The 22,500-nt window shown below is 46.3% G+C and overlaps 1 protein-coding gene across 2 annotated transcripts in view; it reads right to left on the bottom strand.

Annotated features, from left to right (window-relative positions):
• ADAMTS17 (ADAM metallopeptidase with thrombospondin type 1 motif 17) overlaps positions 1–22,500 on the bottom strand; it is a 449,726-nt gene that overhangs the window by 14,189 nt on the left and 413,037 nt on the right. For both annotated transcript variants that reach the window (XM_040342328.1, XM_040342327.1), the window contains one exon: positions 3,432–3,636. In XM_040342328.1, coding sequence (XP_040198262.1) covers positions 3,432–3,636 — 205 coding nt within the window. The remainder of the gene's footprint in view (positions 1–3,431; positions 3,637–22,500) is intronic.

Below are 22,500 nucleotides of genomic sequence, written 5' to 3'. Positions count from 1 at the left end.
ACACAGCTGTAACGACTTTTCCAAATATTTGGTCTAATAGGTTTATTTCCTATGATCGTCGGCTCCATCTAATGGCCATTAGGCGACATTAGTCCGATTAAGGTATTTCAGGACAATACTGCATTAGGATGGGACGATGGTAGGAAATAAACTGTAACAGAATGACCCATGACACTCAGAGACTTTTGAAGGATGAGGGGTACTCCTGTGCCAGCGTCACTAATAACTCTTGGGTGCCCCTTTTGGGCATAGGGTGACAGAGATATTAATTATAAATGACATGAGATGTGACTGATGACTGATAATTCATATTGCAGGATATCTTGAGATATTACAAGTGGTTATTCTGACCCCACCAGGTCAGTGGAGTGTTTTCATTCAATGTGAGGACACATGCTTTTGAGGTGTTAATTGCGTCTGGTTTCTGAAAGACCTTTCATTGTGTATGCTAATGACACGATTGTGTGAAAGTACTATTGATGATAGATGTGGAACGTGACTGAGCACCCTCTAAAGGTCAGACGTCTCTCCTTTCAGGGGTAGGGAATTAGCATGTCAATTATGTTTAGTAAAGGAATGTGACTTGTCAAGCTGTAGTAATTACCTCCTCTAATTGCGGAGACGGGACGTCTGGGGGATGACTAATGATTAGCTCAACTGGATGTCATTATCTAAAAGAATGTGATTGAAGCCCCATTGTGTGATGTGTGGGTGGAGAGTTCCTTTGATTACTGTAACATGCTTGTACCGTATATAAGAAAGCTAAGATACCATTAAAAGTGTTCATACATTTTGAAACCAGTAACCACTTAACCCCTACAGCGCCACCTAGTGGTTAACCCCTTCACTGCCAGTGTGATTTTCACAGTAACGATGGTCCCAAAAGTGTGTCAAAAGTGTCCGCCATAATGTCGCAGTCACGATAAAAATCTCTGATCGCCGCCATTACTGGTAAAAAAAAAAATATTACTAAAAATGCCATAAAACTATCCCCTATTTGTAGACGCTACAACTTTTGCGAAAACCGATCAATAAACGCTAATTGCGATTTTTTTTACCAAAAATATGTAGAAGAATTCGTATTGGCCTAAGCTGAGGAAAAAAAAAAATTTCAGATACTTTTTGGGGATATTATGGCAAAAAGTAAAAAATATTGAATTTTTTTCAAAATTTTCACCCTATTTTTGTTTATTGCCCCCCAAAAAAAACCAGAGGCGAAGGACTAACGGGGCTGGTTGAGCGGGCTAATCCTCTCACTCCCTTATAGGGAGTCCCTCTGCCCCGCTGGGCTTCAAAGCGAAGCAGGTAGGGTGAGCTGTGTGGGAGGACCCCCTCACGCACCCGCCATTGCCACCCGGGGCATGGAGAAAGGTGGCAGATTGCCTCTGGGGGAGGCCTACCTACTCCCAACTCCTGCAGTCCGGCTCCTCTCTCGAGTACACGCACAAAATACACTTTAAAAAAAATCAAATACCACCAAAAGAAAGCTCTATTTGTGGGAAAAAAAGGACGTCAATTGTGTTTGGGAGCCACGTCGCACGACCGCGCAATTGTCATTTAAACCGACGCAGTGCCGAATCGCGAAAACTGGCCAAGTCCTTTACCTGCATTTTGGTCCGGGTCTTAAGTGGTTAAGCATGAAATATTTTGGATCAGACAATGACTTTTTAGGTCTATAAAAAAATCCCATAGCTGATTATTTTTGGGGGACCGAGTACTCAATTGTGTTCAATAGTTTCAGTCAGCGGTTATTGCTTCCCCCCAACATAAGGCAGAGTGTCTGGCTGTGCCATTTTCTCCATAGATATTTAACCACTAGAGGGCCGCGCTATAGACGAAAGACGTCCACAGCGCGGCTCTCAAGTGCCGAGTGGACGTCTTTAGACGTCCTGTTGTTGTGATTCCCCGTGCACGCCGCTGGGGGCGCGCAGCGGGGAAACAACGTGCCCGGCGCATCGCTCGGGAGCCGATGCGCGTGCCTGGCGGCCGTGATGTCCGCCAGACACCCGCGATCGTCGATGACACAGCAGAGACGTGGAGCTCTGTGTGTAAACACAGAGCTCCACGTGCTGTCAGGGAGAGAGGAGACCGATCTGTGTCCCTTTACATAGGGACACAGCATCGGTCACCTCCCCCAGTCAGTCCCCTCCCCCCACACAGTAAGAACACAATGAGGGAATACATTTAACCCCTTCCTCACCCCCCTAGTATTAACCCCTTCACTGCCAGTCACATTTATACAGTAATTAGTGCATTTTTATAGCACTGATCGCTGTATAAATGTGAATGGTCCCAAAATTGTGTCAAAAGTGTGCGACATGTCCGTCGCAATATCGCAGGCCTGACAAAAAAAAAAAATCGCAAATCGGCGCCATTACTAGTAAAAAAAAAAATCATAAATCTATCCCCTATTTTGTAGGCGCTATAACTTTTGCGCAAACCAATCAATATACGCTCATTGCGATTTTTTTTAACAAAAATATGTAGAAGAATACATAATAGCCTAAACCGAGGGAAATTTTTATTTTTTTTAAAAAAATAATTGGGATATTATAACAAAAAGTAAAAAAGTGTTTTTTTTCAAAATTTTCAGTTTTTTTATGTTTATAGCGCAAAAAATAAAAATCGCAGAGGTGATAAAATACTACCAAAAGAAAGCTCTATTTGTGGGAAAAAGATGATAAAAATATAATTTGGGTACAGTGTTGTATGACCGCACAATTGTCATTCAAAATGCGTCAGCGCTGAAAGCTGAAAATTGGTCTGGGCGCGAAGGGGGTTTAAAGCGGAGTTCCGGCCACAATTTCACTTTTTAAATATAAATACCCCTGTAATACACAAGCTTAATGTATTCTAGTAAAGTTAGTCTGTAAACTAAGGTCCGTTTTGTTAGGTTGTTACAGCATTTAGACACTTTATAAAATAGAAATTGACTGGGGCCATCTTAAGTGTGGGCATCATGAAGCCAGACTGTATGACTTCCTGGATTTCAGCCTGGCAAATCTCGCACATGCTCAGTGCTGCACAAGCAGTGTCAGATCAGGTTTCAGCACCTGTGCTGTCCAAGTCACATGATTCTTTGAGACTGGGGAATGCACAGACTCCTGGAAAGTTACACCCACTACATTCCCAGGAGTCTGTGCGGTGTAGGTTAGGAAGCATTAAGCACCTAGGTGCAGGAAGTGGGAAGATTAACTATTCTGCCTAGCAACAACACTTTGAAGGCATCTAAAAAAAAAAAAAAATTCGTAAAGGACTAATGACATTTTTTTAAAACTACTGATGTAATGTTATATTTATGGGTGGAACTCCACTTTAAGTGCCCAGTAATGAAGTGGTTAATATATATAGAACACCAATGGAACCTTTAATTGGTGGTCAGAACATTCAACTGCCATCTGATCTGTACAGCCTTTGTGATTGGCACTTACCGCCGACCATTCTGAAGCTTCCCATATAGATAAACAGTCTTGACCCTCACAGCTTTGTTTAGTTGCCGGCTTGGGGCTACCGCAATAAAGATCTCGTGTGTGGACATAGGTGCCATTCTGCAGCTGGTATGCACAGGTGACTTCTCGCTGCTGGAATCCTTTTTCACAGGTGGCTGAACACTGACCCCATGACCCCGTCATCCATCTGGAGAACAAAAAGAAAATCACATAACAAATTACAATAACATAAGGGCAGATATAATGAGGCTTAACCACTTGTCCACCGGAGGACGTCATATGACGTCCTCGACTTTGTGCGGTGATATCTGAATGATGCCTGCAGCTTCAAATCGGTCGGCGCTGCCTGGAAAGCATAGAGATGACTGGTGACCAGATGGTCACCAGTCATCTCTATGACCGTCGGAGGCCCGGGCGCGACATTATGACGTCACGCCCGGTACCCGGAAGTAAACAAAGCCGCAATCGCGGCTGTCGGCATGTGATCGGTGATTTTTTTTTTCACCGATTTCATGCTTGTAAGCCTGGAGGAGAGATATGGGGTCTTATTGACCCCACATCTCTCCATAAAGAGGACCTGTCACACACATTTCCTATTACAAGGGATGTTTACATTCCTTGTAATAGAAATAATAGTGATCAAAAAAAAACAAAAGTGTAAGAGTCGGTTCACACTAAGGCGACACGACTTCCAGCACGACTTTCAGAGGCGACTCCGACACGACTTGAACATGAACCACAGGGCGATCTGGGGAGATTTACAACAAGACTTGAAGTCATCTCCAGGACAGGAGACATTCCAGTGGCCAATAAAACAACAATCAGCTCTGGGGGAGGGAAAGGTTTGCCTGAGAAATGTATGTTATCTTCCTGGAAAGTAGCTTCAGATAAGACAGTGATCCGACTTCTGAGGCGACTTCCATTGAAATCAATGGGTACAAATCGCCTACAAGTCGGATTGAAGTAGTACAGGAACTTCTTCTGAAGTCGGATCGCCTTGAGTCGTGTGTATTAACACAGCTCCCATTCACTTCCATTGTTTTTCTCTACAGCGCGATTGGGGACGACATGAGGCAACATGAAGTCGGATCGCAGGTCGCCCCAGTGTGAACCGGCTCTTAAAATAAAATAAATTAAGTAAAAAAAAAAAAAATATATATATATATATTTTTTCAAAACACCCCTGTCCCAGTAGTCTCGCGCGCAGAAGCGAACACGCATGCAAGTCCCGCCCACATATGTAAACGCCGTTCAAACCCCACATGTGAGGTATCGTCGTGTGCATTAGAGCGTGTGCAACAATTCTAGCACTAGACCTCCTCCCTAACTCGAAAATAGTAACCTGTAAAAAATGTTAAAGCATCACCTATGGAGATTTTTAAGTACCGAAGTTTGGCGCCATTCCATGAGTGTGCGCAATTTTAAAGTGTGACATGTTGGGTATCTATTTACTCGGCGTAACATCATCTTTCACATTATACAAACAAATTGGGCTAACTTTACTGTTTTGTTATTTTTCAATTCATGAAACCGTTTTTTTCCCCCCAAAAAAAAGGCGTTTGAAAAATGATTGCGCAAAAACTATCGTGCGAGAAAAAAGTTGGAATGACCGCCATTTTATTCCCTAGGGTGTCTGCTAAAAATTTTTTTTTAAATGTTTGGGGGTTCTGATTAATTTTCTAGCAAAAAAATTGTGATTTTTACATGAAGGAGAGAAGTGCCAAAATAGGCCCGGTGGACAAGTGGTTAAGGGTCTGAATCATTACTAAACTATTATATCATAAGGGACTACTACCACACTGCACAACCAGGAAGATCTTGCTGGGACTTCTTGATTTAGCTTTATAAGGTTCTCTTGAAGAGCATTGTGACCATAAAGAAATGTGTTCTTAAAAGGGTACATAAGACTATACCAAATCTCCAACATTCTTCTACCTACCAGTCTACCCGTGTATGGGAATATTGAAAAATAATATGTGGCTGCTGTACCATGTACTTATATGAAGAAGTCTCCTGTTCTCTTTGTATTGCTCCCTGGTGTTCCTGCCAGTCCCTCTACTTTCCTATTAACCACTTTGTGCCCGGGTCATTGTAGTTTAAATGCCACAAGGTGGCTCTACAATGCCGGGAGGACGTCTATTGACGTCCTCGGCTCCTCCGGCCACTGGAGGGTGCACGAGAGTCACCGGCGGCGCGCGCGTGCCCACCACGTCACTGAGGTGTCCGCCAGGAAAACCCGCGATCGGCTGTTACACAGCCAAGGCCGTGGATCTCTGTGTGTAAACACAGAGATCCACGTCCTGTTGGGGAGAGGAGACCGATGCGGTGTCCCTTGTACATAGGGACACCGATCGGTCACCTCCCCCAGACAGTCCCTCTCCCGCACAGTAAGAATCACTCCCAGGGTACACATTTAACCCCTTCCTCGCCCCCTAGTGTTAACCCCTTCCCTGCAGGTCACATTTATACAGTTATCAGTGCATATTTATAGCACTGTTTGCTATATAAATGTGAATGGTCCCAAAAATGTGTCAAAAGTGTCCGCCATAATGTCGCAGTCCCAATAAGAATCACAGATCGCCGCCATTACTAGTAAAAAAAATGGCATCATTCTATCCCCTATTTTGTAGACGCTATGGCCCTGATTCACAAAGCACTTACGCCGACGTATAACAAGTTACGCCGACGTAAGTGCAAATGTGCGCCGTCGTATCTGTGCGCCAGACCCACAAACCGATATGCGCCTAAAACCAGACTACACCCCGCCGACGTAGCGTGGGCGTACATTTAGGCTGGGTGCATGGTTCCGTTCCCATTGATTAGTCATTCAAACATACAAATGAGGGAAATATGGCGATTCACGAACCTGCGTGCAAGCTACGCGAGGTGTGCGCAAGTTGTACGTCGGCGTAAAGTTATTCCCCATAAAGGAGGTGCAACCCAGCAGCAGACATGCAAAGGTCTGCACCAGGGAACACAAGCCGGCGTATTTTACGTTGGACGTGTGTCTGGCTGGGCGTAGGTTACATTCACGCCGTACGCAGTGACCTGGCGTAGTTTAGGCAACTTTTCCGACGTGGTTGTGAGCATGCGCAGGGGAATGCGTCCACGTCACGGCGCATGCGCAGTTCGTGATACGTATTTGTCTGGCGCTCGGACCATCATTTGCATGGGGTCATGCCTCATTTGCATGGGTCACGCCCACTTCCACCTACGCTGGCTTATGCCTTCGAATCCCACGCCACGCTGGCGCAGCGTTGGGAGCACTGGCTTGCTGAATTCATTGCTTGACTCTCTGCGCTGGCGTAGCGTACATTGGTTACTCTACGGCGGCGTAATGTGCGCCCACACGCTGTGGATCTGGGCCTATAACATTTGCGCAAACCAGTCACTATACACTGTGATTTTTTTTACCAAAAATATGTAGAAGAATACGTATCGGCCTAAACTGAGAAAAAAAAAATGTTTTTCTTTTTTTATTGGGATATTTATTATAACAATAAGCGTCGCTCTTTTTTTGTTTATAGCGCAAATAATAAAAACCGCAGAGGTGATCAAATACCACCAAAAGAAAGCTCTATTTGTGGGGAAAAAAGGATGTCAATTTATGTTTGGGAGTCACGTCCGCACAATTTTCATTCAAATCGTGACAGTGCCGAAGGCTGAAATTTCGTCTGGGCAGGAAGGGGGTATATGTGCCCAGTAATCAAGTGGTTAAAAAACTGACCACACCAAGCAGGAGAGCACACTGTAGTCAAATCTCTAGCTTGTTGGGAGCTCAGCCTGCTCTCCTCCAATGATCAGACTTGTCAAGACATGCCCCCGAGGCAGTCATAATGAGCATTTTGGTTGTCCAGCATTTCTGAGTCTGACCACAGAAATAACACAATGTAGTATAATAAAATTAGCACGCCTAAATGAAAGCAAGTGATAAGACCTCGCAGCTCACAACGGAACATCACAGCTCTTGCAGAACTTTCCTTCCACTCCTTCTTTCCATAAAGTGTCACCGGATCTATTTGCCTGCCATGGGAGACCTGTGAATCTTTCCAGATGTCCCACCGTTTTTGTAGTGCTAGACACAACACACGGCTACCCTTTGGAATTCTGGAGGAAAGGCACGGAGTCGGGCACAGAGAGGTTTAAGGTTTGCAGGATGACCATGGGACCCTCTCGTAGATTCAGATTTGCTTTCCCTACCAGCGCCTGCAGTTGCAGTGAAGCCTTGGCCCCCGACTCGGTGCCACTCCTGAGCTCTGCAACACCATAGAAAGTTTTATGGAGTAAAGGGCTTAGAACAAGGCAAGGCATTTTACAAGCCCAGCATGTCCTGGATGGAATGCAGGAAAAAGGGTGTGACCTAAACTTGTGGATGTTTAAAGCTGAACTCCAAGCAAACTGTTGAATACATCGATTAAAGTGGAACTCAAGCCTAATACTAACTGTAACAGAATGGCCCTCGACACCCAGAGACCTTTGAAGGATGGGGGGTACTCCTGTGCCAGCGTCACTAATGACTCTTGGGTCTAGGGTCATCCTGTGCCCCTTTTGGGCATAGGATGACTGAGAAATATTAATTATAAATTACATGAGATGGGACATTACTGATGAATCATGTTTTGCAGGATATCTTGGAATATTACAAGTTGTTAAAGTCTGACTCCAAATAAAGTGTTTTCATTCAATGGGGGGACACATGCTTATGAGGTGTTAATTGCGTCTGCTCCTAGACATTCCATTGTGTGATGCCAATACTGTTTGTGTCCATTGTACTAATTAAGTCTGAAAGGTCAGATGTCTCCTTTCAGGGGTAGGGAATTAGCATGTCAATTATGTTTAGTAAAGGAATGTGTTTTGTGTAACAGGTGAGGGGAACTTGTCGGAGACAGGACGTCTGGGGGATAATTAACTCACCTGAATGTCATTATCTAAAAGAATGTGATTGAAGCCCCATTGTGTGATGTGTGGGTGGAGTGCGTCTTTGTTCCTTTGATTACTGTAACATATTTGTACTGTATATAAGAAAGCTAACGAACCATTACAAGTGTTCATTCATACATTTTGAAACCAGAGAACAGAGCGTATGTCTCGTTTATTCTGGGGAAATCCATATGGATCGTGTCTGCTGGATTGTCGAGTGTCGGATAAGCTGTCGTGGTTGATGCAATGGAAATTGTAAACGGTGGTGACCGTTACACTAACTATTCCTGAAAATCTTCCCTCCTCCTACCTATCCTGGGAAAAATAAAGATCTGTGTGCTTACATTTTTTAGTCTGCTCCAGTCACATGATCATGTAGATCCAGCTCTCCCATTTGTCAGAGAGTGGCAGCTGCAGGGGAGAGGAGGAAGCACCCACAACTGGGATATGGGAGCCTATGGGTATTTATATGCAGCTCTGCAATATGTGTAGACTTTGACTACATGGATAAGTAACCTCTGTGGATTATGTATGTAACTAACCAAATAGGACCTCCAGTCTAAGAATAGATATTTATGTATCTTCACAGGGTTACTCTTATTGAGAGATCCCTTGTCCCCTTTAAAGAGATAAACCCAGTCACGCCCCCCTAAATATCATGAATCTGCTGCATTAATCATGAGTCCATGGTCACCCCCGTCCATCCTGACGGTAAGAATAGATATTAGAGTCTTTTAACAGTATTATCCTTATTGAGAGAACCCAACATTGCCACTAATGTGATATATGTATATGTGAAGGATAATTTATATTGATTGTATAGGGGGACAAAAATGGACAGGAAGATTCTGATGGGAACACAAATGGAGAGGGACACTTGGATGGGAACACAAATAGAGAGAGAGACACTTGGATGGGAACACAAATAGAGAGAGAGAGAGAGACACTTGGATGGGAACACAAATGGAGAGAGACACTTGGATGGGAACACAAATAGAGAGAGACACTTGGAAGGGTACACAAATAGAGAGAGAGACACTTGGATTGGATGGGAACACAAATATAGACACTTGGATGAAAACACAAATGGAGAGGGACATTTAGATGGGAACACAAATAGAGAGAGACACTTGGATTGGATGGGAACACAAATAGAGACACTTGGATGAAAACACAAATGGGGACAGGGACACTTGGATGGGAAAACAATGGGACAGGGAGATTCTGATGGGGACACAAAAGAACACTCAGATGGGGGCACAAAAGAACACTCAGATGGGGGCACAAATGGACAAGGAAATGCTGATGGGACACAAATGCATAGGGAGATTCTGATGGGGACACAAATGGACAGGGGGACTCTGATGGGGACACAAATACACAAGGAAACTATGATGTGGACACAATTGGACAGGGAGCCTCTGATGTGGACACAAGTGCACAGAGAGACAAAATCTGCAGGGAAACTCTGATGTGGATACAAATACACAGGAAAACTCTTTCCGTCCCCTGTGTATTTGTGTCCCCATCAGCATACACAGAGAAACTCTGATGAGGACACAAATGGACAGGGACACTCTGATGGGGACACAAATAGACAGGGGACACTCGGATGGTAACACAAATAGACAGGGGCATGCCGATTGGAAAACAAATGGGCAGGGAAACCCTGATGATATACATGAATGTACAGGGAGACTCTGATGGGGACACACATGGACAGGGAAACGCTGATGGGGACACACATGGACAGGGAGACTCTGATGGGGACACAAATGGACAGGGAGACTCTGATGGGGACACAAATGGACAGGGAGACTCTGATGGGGACACAAATGGACAGGGAGACTCTGATGGGGACACAAATGGACAGGGAGACTCTGATGGGGACACAAATGGACAGGGAGACTCTGATGGGGACACAAATGGACAGGGAGACTCTGATGGGGACACAAATGGACAGGGAGACTCTGATGGGGACACAAATGGACAGGGAGACTCTGATGGGGACACAAATGGACAGGGAGACTCTGATGGGGGCACAAATGGACAGGGAGACTCTGATGGGGACACAAATGGACAGGGAGACTCTGATGGGGACACAAATGGACAGGGAGACTCTGATGGGGACACAAATGGACAGGGAGACTCTGATGGGGACACAAATGGACAGGGAGACTCTGATGGGGACACAAATGGACAGGGAGACTCTGATGGGGACACAAATGGACAGGGAGACTCTGATGGGGGCACAAATGGACAGGGAGACTCTGATGGGGGCACAAATGGACAGGGAGACTCTGATGGGGGCACAAATGGACAGGGAGACTCTGATGGGGGCACAAATGGACAGGGAGACTCTGATGGGGGCACAAATGGACAGGGAGACTCTGATGGGGGCACAAATGGACATGGAGACTCTGATGGGGGCACAAATGGACAGGGAGACTTTGATGGGGACACAATTGGACAGGGAGACACTGATGGGGACACAAATGGACAGGGAGACTCTGATGGGGACACAAATGGACAGGGAGACTCTGATGGGGACACAAATGGACAGGGAGACTCTGATGGGGACACAAATGGACAGGGAGACTCTGATGGGGACACAAATGGACAGGGAGACTCTGATGGGGACACAAATGGACAGGGAGACTGACTTTATTTTTGGCCAAGCTTTTTTAAAGGCTCAAGTTTATTTCAAATGTCTTCACTTTGTTTTACTAAAGTTCTTACACTTTTGTTCAGAATCATACTAAGCGGGTTACGAAGAAAGATCCAAGAGAAACTTATTAATTTGATAAAACTTTACGCATTCATTTATAAATTACAGATTTTTTTCGGCCCACAAATATTTTTTAAATGATACGGTGCAGCTCTTGCACAAGTTGGGAGACCCCTGGTCTGAGGGGTTAAACACACGCCTCTACCCAGACAGAAAATCAGGTGAATGTGGGTTTGGGTAGCAGGTCCCACCACACCCAGTCCCTCCAGAACAGCAGGGAATGCTTTCGGATAATACAGCTGCACCAGTCCAACCTTGCAGTCCAACACTAACATTCTAGTGTAATTGCTGAGAGAGGCTCCCTGCACATTTTCCAGCCCGGTAGTCTTACTGTCTGGACTGCCAGCACTAACAGGGAGAATTCCCTGCTCTGCTGATTAACATCAGATCAGCCGCAATTCTTAATGTTCCCAGTTCGGTTTGCCAGTACTACCCTATAAAAATTGACATTTATGAAATAAACATGTCACATGGTTGTATTACTAATTAGTCCGGATATATTCTACATGGCAGCAATACAATTACATTACTGTGTATACTTCGAAGTAAAAATTCACAATTTAGGAGACTCAACATATTCAGCCCGGGGATTGGCACTGAGCACCCTTCTAGAAAACAGGAACCTTTGTCTATATGCTGTACAACCCATTTGTGTTCAATGACAGAAGTATGATCTGTAATACTACTGTCCCCAATTCTCCTTTATGCTCATCGAGTAATGAATGCAAGAGGGACTATACAAGGTAACAATACTACCAGGGGTAACTGGAATTCACAGGGCAGAAATGTTCACGGGCCCCCCAAATGAATACAAGACGCCAATTGCCATGGCAGATGAAGGAAGACTAAGGACTGATTCACCCCAGATGCAGCAGGACTGTGTTGGGTGGCTATTTCTGCGCAGTCAGGGCCGGTCCTAGGCAGGGTGCACAGGGTGCTTTGGACCCAAGCGCCTGCAGAGGTGGGGATGCCAAAGTGGCAGAGCTCTCCCCTCCCTCTTTCTCTTGTTTGTGTCTGTCCAGAATTAGTGTCTTGAGCATAGGTGTGTGTCCGTCCAGAACTGATGCGTCTCTGACGGTCTCCTGTACCAAGTCTGCTGGCTTTGACCGTCTCCTGTACTATGTCTGCAGGCTCTGACCGTCTCCTGTACTATGTCTGCAGGCTCTGACCGTCTCCTGTACTATGTCTGCAGGCTCTGACCGTCTCCTGTACTATGCCTGCTGGCTCTAACCGTCTCCTGTACTATGCCTGCTGGCTCTGACCGTCTCCTGTACTATGCCTGCTGGCTCTGACCGTCTCCTGCACTATGTCTGCAGTCTCTGACCGTCTCCCGTACCAAGTCTGCAGGCTCTGACCGTCTCCTGTACTATGTCTGCAGGCTCTGACCGTCTCCTGTACTATGCCTGCTGGCTCTGACCGTCTCCTGTACTATGTGTCTGCAGGCTCTGACCGTCTCCTGTACTATGTCTGCAGTCTCTGACCGTCTCCTGTACTATGTCTGCAGGCTCTGACCGTCTCCTGTACTATGTCTGTAGTCTCTGATCATTGCCTGTATCATGTCTGTAGTCTCTGATCATCGCCTGTACTGTGTCTGTAAGGATCCCAGGGTAATGAAGACTTTGTGGGGGAGCATCTCTGTGGTTGAGTCATTACCATAGAAACATTTGTAAAGGGGATGAGTTAGTAAAATGACCATGCCTACGTGGGGGCGTCAGAAATATTTCTGCACCCAGGCACCTGTGACCCTAGGATCGGCCCTGTGCGCAGTCCCACAAACATCCCAAGTCTCCAGCAAGGTGCGGGAGTCTCCCGCATTTCTGTGGCGGCTCCGGCACACCCGCAAGCGCTTCCGATATCCAGGGAATGATCGATGCGGTGGGGAACAGCTGTGAACACCAATCTGAATGTATAGATTTTTATCTGACAGCCACTTCTCCTTCTCTGCCTCCCACGGCTGTCAGCTAAAAATCTATACTAGCTCATTATGAAATACTTACCTAGGAACGAGGTGTGTAGAACATACCTGGTCCACGCCGAGCGAGATGTCATCTTGCCTCGGCGTGTCTTCCGGGTATCGCCGCTCCAGCGCTGTGATTGGCATGCGCGCGGGAGACTTCATTCCGGCAAGGTCCGGCGGCTGCCGGGCCTCTAGCCGAGAGAGAGAGAGAGACTTGTAAAGCGCAACACATGCGAACTGAATCGCCTCTGGGCGCTGTATCCATTTCATGGGTAAGGAACCCCTTGACCTCAGAAGAGATGGGTTTTAATCTTTCTCCTGAAGGCCAAGTGGTCCGACTCCAGTCGGATGGTGGTTGGTAGTGCATTCCACAGGCGAGGTCCCTGGACTGCAAATCTTGGATCTCCTTTGGACTTGTATCTGGCCTTGGGTATCTGGAGGAGGTTTTGATTGGTGGATCGCAGAATGCGATTGGGGTTATGGGCTTTTATTTTTTCGCATAGATATTGGGGGGCGTTGCCTTGAATACACTTATGTATTAGACAAAGTGCCTTGAAAGTGATTCTGTCTTTTACTGGCAACCAATGAAGGGATCTCAGTGAAGGTGAGATTGATTCCCATGGTTTTTTCCCAGTCACTAGTCGAGCGGCCGTATTTTGAACGACTTGCAGACGAGTGATTTGGTATTTGGGGAGTCCTAGATAGAGGGCATTTGCGTAGTCGAGTCTGGAATTGATGATTGTTCCCACCACGACTGCAATGTCCTCTTTCGGGATAAAGGGCGTGAGTCTGCTTAGTAGGCGCAGCAGATGGTGGGATCCGCTGACTACTGACCCTATTTGTGCATCCATTGTCATGTAGGTATCGAAAATGACTCCGAGACTTTTGACTTTGGTGCTAGGGGTGATAGTTTTACCCAGAATGGGTGGGGGAGTCCATGTTGACGCGGTTAGCGTGAAACAGGAGAAGTTCTGTTTTCGAACCGTTGAGTTTAAGATAACTGTTTGTCATCCAGTTATCTATTAGAGTGAGGCATTTCTCTAGTCCAAGAGAATGATCCTTTTTGTTGCAGATGCGGAAATACAGTTGTGTGTCGTCTGCATAGGCATGGTAAAGTAACTTCTGGTTACTGATGATTTCAAAGAGAGGGCGAAGATAGATATTAAACAATACGGGCGATAAGGGAGATCCCTGAGGGACTCCGCATGACACCGTACGTTTTTCAGAAGTGAAAGACCCCAGTTTCACTATTTGTGATCGGTTTTCCAAGAAGGAGGAGAACCAGGGTAAAACACATTCGGCGACTCCGGCTACTTCAGCTAGCCTAGCCAGTAGTAGTCCGTGGTCTACAGTGTCAAAAGCCGCGCTTAGGTCCAGCAGTATCAGGAGACAAGATTCTCCTTCGTCTGCGGCCTCTAGAGCGTCATCCCATATTTTAAGCAGCGCCGTTTCTGTTCCGTGACCTGGACGGAAGCCTGATTGAAACGGATCGAGTAATTTATGGGTGTCTAAATGCAGTTGCAGCTGTTGTACAACTACTTTCTCCATTACCTTGGAGAAGACATTTAGAGCTGTTATGGGCCTCCAGTTGTTTGGGTCTTTGGGGTCGAGGGTAGTTTTTTTAGAATTGGTTTTATTGTACCTTGTTTTAGCAAGGTGGGCACCATGCCCTCCTTGAAGGATTGGTTAATGAGCTGCGTGATAGCTGGTGCCAGTATATCGGCACTTTCTTTCAGCAGTTTAGTGGGGATGATATCATTGGGTGCTGTGCTATTACGCAGAGTCCCGATGATGTTTTTAGTGGCATCGATGGAAATGGGTTTTAGAGTGAACTTTGGTGGTTGCGACGGATTTATGTGGGTATTAGGTTTGTGATTTGGGGGAGTTGGTGACGGTTCCATTTTGCTGAATACTTTCACGGATTTTTTCAATTTTATTAATGAAATAATCCGATAATTCGTTGCAAAATTCTTGTGAATCAGAATTGGGGGCCTCTAAACAAGCTGGATTCATAGTCTGAGTGACCAGCTTGAAGAGTTCTCGGGGGCGGTTAAGGGCATTTGCGATGATGTTGGAGAAATGATTTTTTTTGGCCGTGAAGATTTCTTTGTGATATTTCTTTGTTATTATCTTGTAAATGGTGTGGTTTTTATCTGAAGAGCACCTTTTCCACGCAGCTTCTGCTCTTCTACGCTCTTGCTTTAGCAACGTCAGCTGGTCATTAAACCAGCTGGAGTTGTTTTTCCGGATGCAAGTTTTGCGTTTTGGTGCTACTAAGTCAGCTGACTGTAGTAGCGCCTTGTTGATGGCGTCAAGTGTTTCTGTGGCTGTTTGTTTTTGTTGGGTTGTTTTTATTTTGTTCCCTAGTGTTGTTTTGAAGAGTTCCGAGTGGTTTTGTCGTATTTTTTGGGCTGGCATTTTTGGCGATTGTGAATTTGATGGCATGGCGATCGGTCCATGGTTGCGGCTCATTTCCCAGGACGTCAATTTCCAAATCTTGTTTGAAAATGAGATCGAGCGTATGGCCTGAGGCATGAGTGGGGCCTTTTATTAGTTGCTGCAGACCTAATCCTTCCAGATGGTCGATGCAGGCGTCGGCTACGGGGTCCAGCGAGGAGTTGGCCCAGAGGTTGAAATCCCCAAGCACCAAAAAGTGTTTGATGTTTAGGGTATATGTGGAGATGAATTCAGTCAATGACGTGAGAAGGTGCGTTTTTGGGCCTGGTGGTCTATAGCAAAGTAGCATATGGACCGTATCTTGGGGATTTGTTTGCAGCTGCAGAGTGAGGGTTTCCATGAATGGAAGCGAGTTTTGAAGGACTGGTTAGGTGATCGAGAGGTGAGTCTTGTGGATCACCGCCAGGCCCCCCCCTCTTTGCCCCACTCTGTTTTGCATTTGAATGCGATAATTTGCTGGTCCTGTTTTTTTGTGCTGTGTCTGCAGCAGCCGAGAGCTGGGAGGACCCTGCCAGGCTGCACTATCCCTGGGGAGAGCCGACTCGTTTGAGAGCGTCCTGCTCTCACTATCCCTGGGGTGAGCAGACTAAGATGAGAGCGTCTGCTGCACCGCTGAATCTATATATCAAGAGTTCCAACTTTATTAACTGCAAGCTTGTTCTGGATCAGTGATTGAAAAAAATAATGAAGACTCCTGTCTTACCTCCTGTTTCAAACTCCTGGTTTTTAACTCAGGCACTTTTGATCAAAGAATGCACTTCTGGTCAGAGAGTCCACATGTGAAGCCACCATCAACTGGGATCCCCGCTGCGCATGCGCCGCTGCAGTCAGCGGCGCATTGCGAGGGGAATATCTCCTAAACAGTACAGGTTTAGGAGATATTCTTTATAACTACAGATAAGCCTTATTATAGGTTTACCTGTAGGTAAAAGTGGTAGTAAAGACTTTACTACCACTTTAAGGACCGCCCAACGCCGATATACGTCGGCAGAATGGCACGGCTGGGCACAATCGCGTAAGGGTACGCCCCCTTTAAGTGCCCAGCCATGGGTCCCCGGCGCGCGCCCGCGACCCGGTCCGAAGCTCCGTGACCGAGGGACCCGATCGCCGCCGGTGTCCCGCGATTGGTCACAGGAGCTGAAGAACCGGAAGAGGTAAGTGTAAACACTCCTTCCCCGTTCTTCACAGTGGCAGTGTCACTGATCGTCTGTTCCCTGATATAGGGAAAGACGATCAGTGACGTCACACGTCCAGCCCTGCCCCCCTACAGTTAGAAACACATATGAGGTCACACATAACCCCTACAGCGCCCCCTAGTGGTTAACTCCTAAACTGCAATTGTCATTTTCACAGTAATCAATGCAATTTAAATGCACTTTTTGCTGTGAAAATGACAATGGTCCCAAAAATGTGTCAAAATTGTCCGATGTGTCCGCCATAATGTCGCAGTCACGAAAAAAAAAGCTGATCGCCGCCATTACTAGTAAAAAAAAAAAAATATTAATAAAAATGCCATAAAACTATCCCCTATTTTGTAAATGCTATAAATTTTGCGCAAACCAATCGTTAAACGCTTATTGCGATTTTTTTTTACCAAAAATAGGTAGAAGAATACGTATCGGCCTAAACTGAGGGGGAAAAAAAAAAGTATTTTTATATCTTTTTTGGGGATATTTATTATAGCAAAAAGTAAAAAATATTGCATTTTTTTCAAAATTGTCGCTCTATTTTTGTTTATAGCACAAAAAATAAAAACCGCAGAGGTGATCAAATACCACCAAAAGAAAGCTCTATTTGTGGGAAAAAAAGGACGGCAATTTTATTTGGGAGCCACGTCGCACGACCGCGAAATTGTCAGTTAAAGCGACGCAGTGCCGAATCGCAAAAAGGGGTCAGGTCCTTTATCTGCATAATGGCCTGGGGCTTAAGTGGTTAAAGAGGTTCTTTATCATAACTACAGCACAGCTGCCTAAAATGTGCATGGTCACTCCACTTGGATCTCTCTGTACCTGGGATTTCTGCATTTACTTAGCGTGTCTTCCTGAAAAATGCTGCCAACTTGCTGCCTTACAACCCAGCAGCCCCACAAGAATCAGAATACCACCAGTACAACTTACCTGGAAGACTGGGCGACCTCACAAAAGATTGTGAGAAAGACCCAAAACTAACTGAACCTAGGATGTAGCCCCGTTATTAATACTGTAAATATGACCGCCTCTTGTGACCCAAGTGTGTTCTGGGTTTCCTTCTGCTCCATCATTCTCATAGTTTCTCAGCTGGCGCTCTGCCACTGAAAGTGGGGGTAGGTCACAGTGTTCAAGGGAGACAGGGTAGGGCGACCTGGCTCTCAAACGCGGGCACGTCCCGAACTACAATTACTTGCAAAGCACTGAATGGGTCACCCAACTCTACTCAGGCCTCCATTAGTGTGGGACACGCATAGGATAACCGATGACCACTAACATTTGCAAACACCAAATCCGGCACAGGGAGCCATTCACGCCGCACCTCCCATGCATTGGATGTCATCTTTTAGAGCTGCAGAGAAAACATATACACTACATTGTCACAAGCACACTCCAACGGCCGCTCCCGATCCGTGTTGCTAGGACACGGCGCGACCCTGATCTCTGTAAAGAGCCGCTAACGCGACTCTTTATCCATGTGATCAGCTGCGTCCAATCACATGTAAACACGGAAATGCCTGTAATCGGCTCTCATCGCCTCACAATGACAGAGTGTGTGGCGAGGAGAGTCGATCAGTGGCATCTCCTCGCAGGGGTCAGCAAGAGATGTAATCAGGGCACTGATCACCAGTGCCCTGACTACAATAAAGCAGCGGAAGTACCAGCAATCAGTGCCCATTAGTGATGCCAGTCAGTGCCCATTGGTGCCGCCCCATCAGTGTGGCATATTAGTGCCTCCTCATCAGTGCTGCCCATAAGTGTCACATATCAGTGCCCATAAGTGTGGCATATTAGTGCCTCCTCATCAGTGCAGCCCATCAGTGCCCATAAGTGTGGCATATTAGTGCCTCCTCATCAGTGCCACATATCAGTGCCCATAAGTGTGGCATATTAGTGCCTCATCAGTGCCATATATCAGTGCCTCATCAGTGCAGCCCATCAGTGTCACATATCAGTGCCCATAAGTGTGGCATATTAGTGCCTCCTCATCAGTGCAGCCCATCAGTGTCACATATGAGTGCCCATAAGTGTGGCATATTAGTGCCTCCTCATCAGTGCCACATATCAGTGCCCATAAGTGTGGCATATTAGTGCCTCCTCATCAGTGCAGCCCATCAGTGTCACATATAAGTGCCCATAAGTGTGGCATATTAGTGCCTCCGCATCAGTGCAGCCCATCAGTGTCACATATCAGTGCCCATAAGTGTGGCATATTAGTGCCTCCTCATCAGTGCAGCCCATCAGTGCCACATATCAGTGCCCATAAGTGTGGCATATTAGTGCCTCATCAGTGCCACATATCAGTGACCATAAGTGTGGCATATTAGTGCCCATAAGTGTGGCATATTAGTGCCTCCTCATCAGTGCAGCCCATCAGTGTCACATATCAGTGCCCATAAGTGTGGCATATTAGTGCCTCCTTATCAGTGCATCCCATCAGTGCCACATATCAGTGACCATAAGTGTGGCATATTAGTGCCTCCTCATCAGTGCCACATATCAGTGCCCATAAGTGTGGCATATTAGTGCCTCCTCATCAGTGCCACATATCAGTGCACATAAGTGTGGCATATTAGTGCCTCCTCATCAGTGCCATATATCAGTGCCTCATCAGTGCAGCCCATCAGTGTCACATATCAGTGCCCATAAGTGTGGCATATTAGTGCCTCCTCATCAGTGCAGCCTATCAGTGTCACATATCAGTGCCCATAAGTGTGGCATATTAGTGCCTCCTCATCAGTGCAGCCCATCAGTGCAGGAAAAAAAGACTTTTTTTTTTACAAAATGTACTGACAGAAAATAAGACAGACTTAATTTTTTTTCTCTGACTTTTTTTTGTAAAAAGAAAAAACCCCAGCAGTGATTAATTAAATTTAACCAAAATAAAGCTCTACTTGTGTGAAGAAAATGCTAAAAATGTTATTTGGGTACAGTGTAGCAGGACAGTGCAATCGTCATTCAAAGTGAAAAAGCTCTGAAAAATGGCCTGGGAGGGGGTGAAGGTGCCCAGTGATGAAGTAGTTAAACTCATACCAGACCCAAAGTGCTGGTTATGGAATTTGGGGGGGGGGGGGGGGGGTGGAGTCAATGGATTACCATTGGGGGGGGGGGGTCTGTACTGGGCTTCAACAGCAGCAAACCACAGCTGACCCGCACATGTTCCCAATAACAATGGGACTTTTATATAAACTAGAAACACCAAGACTGCGAAGGAAGCGGCAAACATGCCAACTGCAGGTACTTCAGAATCCAGACAAAGAGGCTTGAGGAGCTTTTATCCAGCAGCAGCCTCCGGTGTTTGACTTGGACACAGAAATCGTTGCCTATTACCCAGACCTACCAGGAGATGGCAGTATTTCACCATTTGCAAGCACAGCACTTTTTAGACCGTGTGGGGCGGATTCTCTAAAATGGCAAAAGATGACCGGTGAATTTTGGATGGTCTGCATCGCAATTTTTTAATTACAGGTGTGTTTTTGATGCGTTTTCGGTGCGTCCCTTGACCGCGCAATTGTCAAAGTGCGACAGCGCTGAAAGCTGAAAATTGGCCTGGGTAGGAAAGGGGTGAAATTGCCCAGTAGGCAAGTGGTCAATATACCGGAGATTCCAGAATTCCCGTAAGATTGTTTGAAGGAAATTCTACTGGGGTATGGCCAGTTTAAGAAGCTCAGTCCGCTTGCAATGGACAGATCCCTCCCCTCCCCCAATATCCCTGTGGATGTGCAAAGTACAAGATATTAGGCAAATTGAAGACTTTGTTCTCTCGTCCCAAAATAATGGAAATCCTTACCAAAAATACATGGTTCTATCGGATTGATTTCATGTTCTTGGAAGCAGAAAAGAAAATGTTGTGGTGCAGGCGAAAGGAGTGGAAGGCATAGTGCCCCATCTTTGGTGTCAGTGGGAGGAAAAGTGTCCCATCATTGGTGTCAGTGGGAGGAATAGTGTCACATCATTGGTGTCAGTGGGAGGAATAGTGTCCCATCATTGGTGTCAGTGGGAGGAATAGAGTCACATCATTGGTGTCAGTGGGAGGAATAGTGTCACATCATTTTTGTCAGTGGGAGGAATAGTGTCCCATCATTGGTGTCAGTGGGAGGAATAGTGTCACATCATTTTTGTCAGTGGGAGAAATAGTGTCACATCATTTTTGTCAGTGGGAGGAATAGTGTCCCATCATTGGTGTCAGTGGGAGGAATAGTGTCACATCATTGGTGTCAGTGGGAGGAAAATTGCCCCATCTTTGGCGTCAGTGGGAGGAAAAGTGTCCCATCTTTGGCGTCAGTGGGAGGAAAAGTGTCCCATCTTTGGCGTCAGTGGGAGGAAAAGTATCCCATCTTTGGCGTCAGTGGGAGGAAAAGTGTCCCATCTTTGGTGTCAGTGGGAGGAATAGTGTCACATCATTGGTGTCAGTGGGAGGAATAGTGTCCCATCATTGGTGTCAGTGGGAGGAATAGTGTCACATCATTGGTGTCAGTGGGAGGAATAGTGTCACATCATTGGTGTCAGTGGGAGGAATAGTGTCACATCATTGGTGTCAGTGGGAGGAAAAGTGTCCCATCTTTGGTGTCAGTGGGAGGAATAGTGTCACATCATTGGTGTCAGTGGGAGGAAAAGTGTCCCATCTTTGGCGTCAGTGGGTGGAAAAGTGTCCCATCTTTGGCGTCAGTGGGAGGAAAAGTGTCCCATCTTTGGCGTCAGTGGGAGGAAAAGTGTCCCATCTTTGGCGTCAGTGGGAGGAAAAGTGTCCCATCTTTGGCGTCAGTGGGAGGAAAAGTGTCCCATCTTTGGCGTCAGTGGGAGGAAAAGTGTCCCATCTTTGGCGTCAGTGGGAGGAAGTGTCCCATCTTTGGCGTCAGTGGGAGGAAAAGTGTCCCATCTTTGGCGTCAGTGGGAGGAAGTGTCCCATCTTTGGCGTCAGTGGGAGGAAAAGTGTCCCATCTTTGGTGTCAGTGGGAGGAATAGTGTCACATCATTGGTGTCAGTGGGAGGAATAGTGTCCCATCATTGGTGTCAGTGGGAGGAATAGCACCCCATCATTGGTGTCAGTGGGAGGAATAGTGTCCCATCATTGGTGTCAGTGGGAGGAATAGTGTCACATCATTGGTGTCAGTGGGAGGAAAATTGCCCCATCTTTGGTGTCAGTGGGAGGAAAATTGCCCCATCTTTGGTGTCAGTGGGAGGAAAATTGCCCCATCTTTGGTGTCAGTGGGAGGAATAGTGTCACATCATTGGTGTCAGTGGGAGGAAAAGTGTCCCATCTTTGGTGTCAGTGGGAGGAATAGTGTCCCATCTTTGGTGTCAGTGGGAGGAAAAGTGTCCCATCTTTGGTGTCAGTGGGAGGAATAGTGTCACATCATTGGTGTCAGTGGGAGGAAAATTGCCCCATCTTTGGTGTCAGTGGGAGGAAAATTGCCCCATCTTTGGTGTCAGTGGGAGGAAAATTGCCCCATCTTTGGTGTCAGTGGGAGGAAAAGTGTCACATCTTTGGTGTCAGTGGGAGGAAAACTGCCCCTGGAGGGTGACATATGCATCCGTTGCTTATGCAAAATTACAAAAAGGTGTTGCTTACATCTCTAAACAGCACCATGCATGCCCCCATAGCATGGGCGCCCAGAGAACTTTTTTCGGGAGGGGGGCATCATTCTTTGTCCTGTAGCACTCTCTCTCTCTCTCAGATTTTCAGGCTGCAGTCTCTCAATCGTTTCTCTTGATCGAGCTGTAGCCTCCTCCCTGTGGAAA

This window comes from Rana temporaria, chromosome 3, assembly GCF_905171775.1.
Source record: "Rana temporaria chromosome 3, aRanTem1.1, whole genome shotgun sequence".
In the NCBI taxonomy this organism is placed as follows: domain Eukaryota; kingdom Metazoa; phylum Chordata; class Amphibia; order Anura; family Ranidae; genus Rana; species Rana temporaria.
The sequence above is the reverse complement of the archived record's forward strand: the minus strand, read 5'-3'. Positions and strand labels throughout refer to the sequence as shown.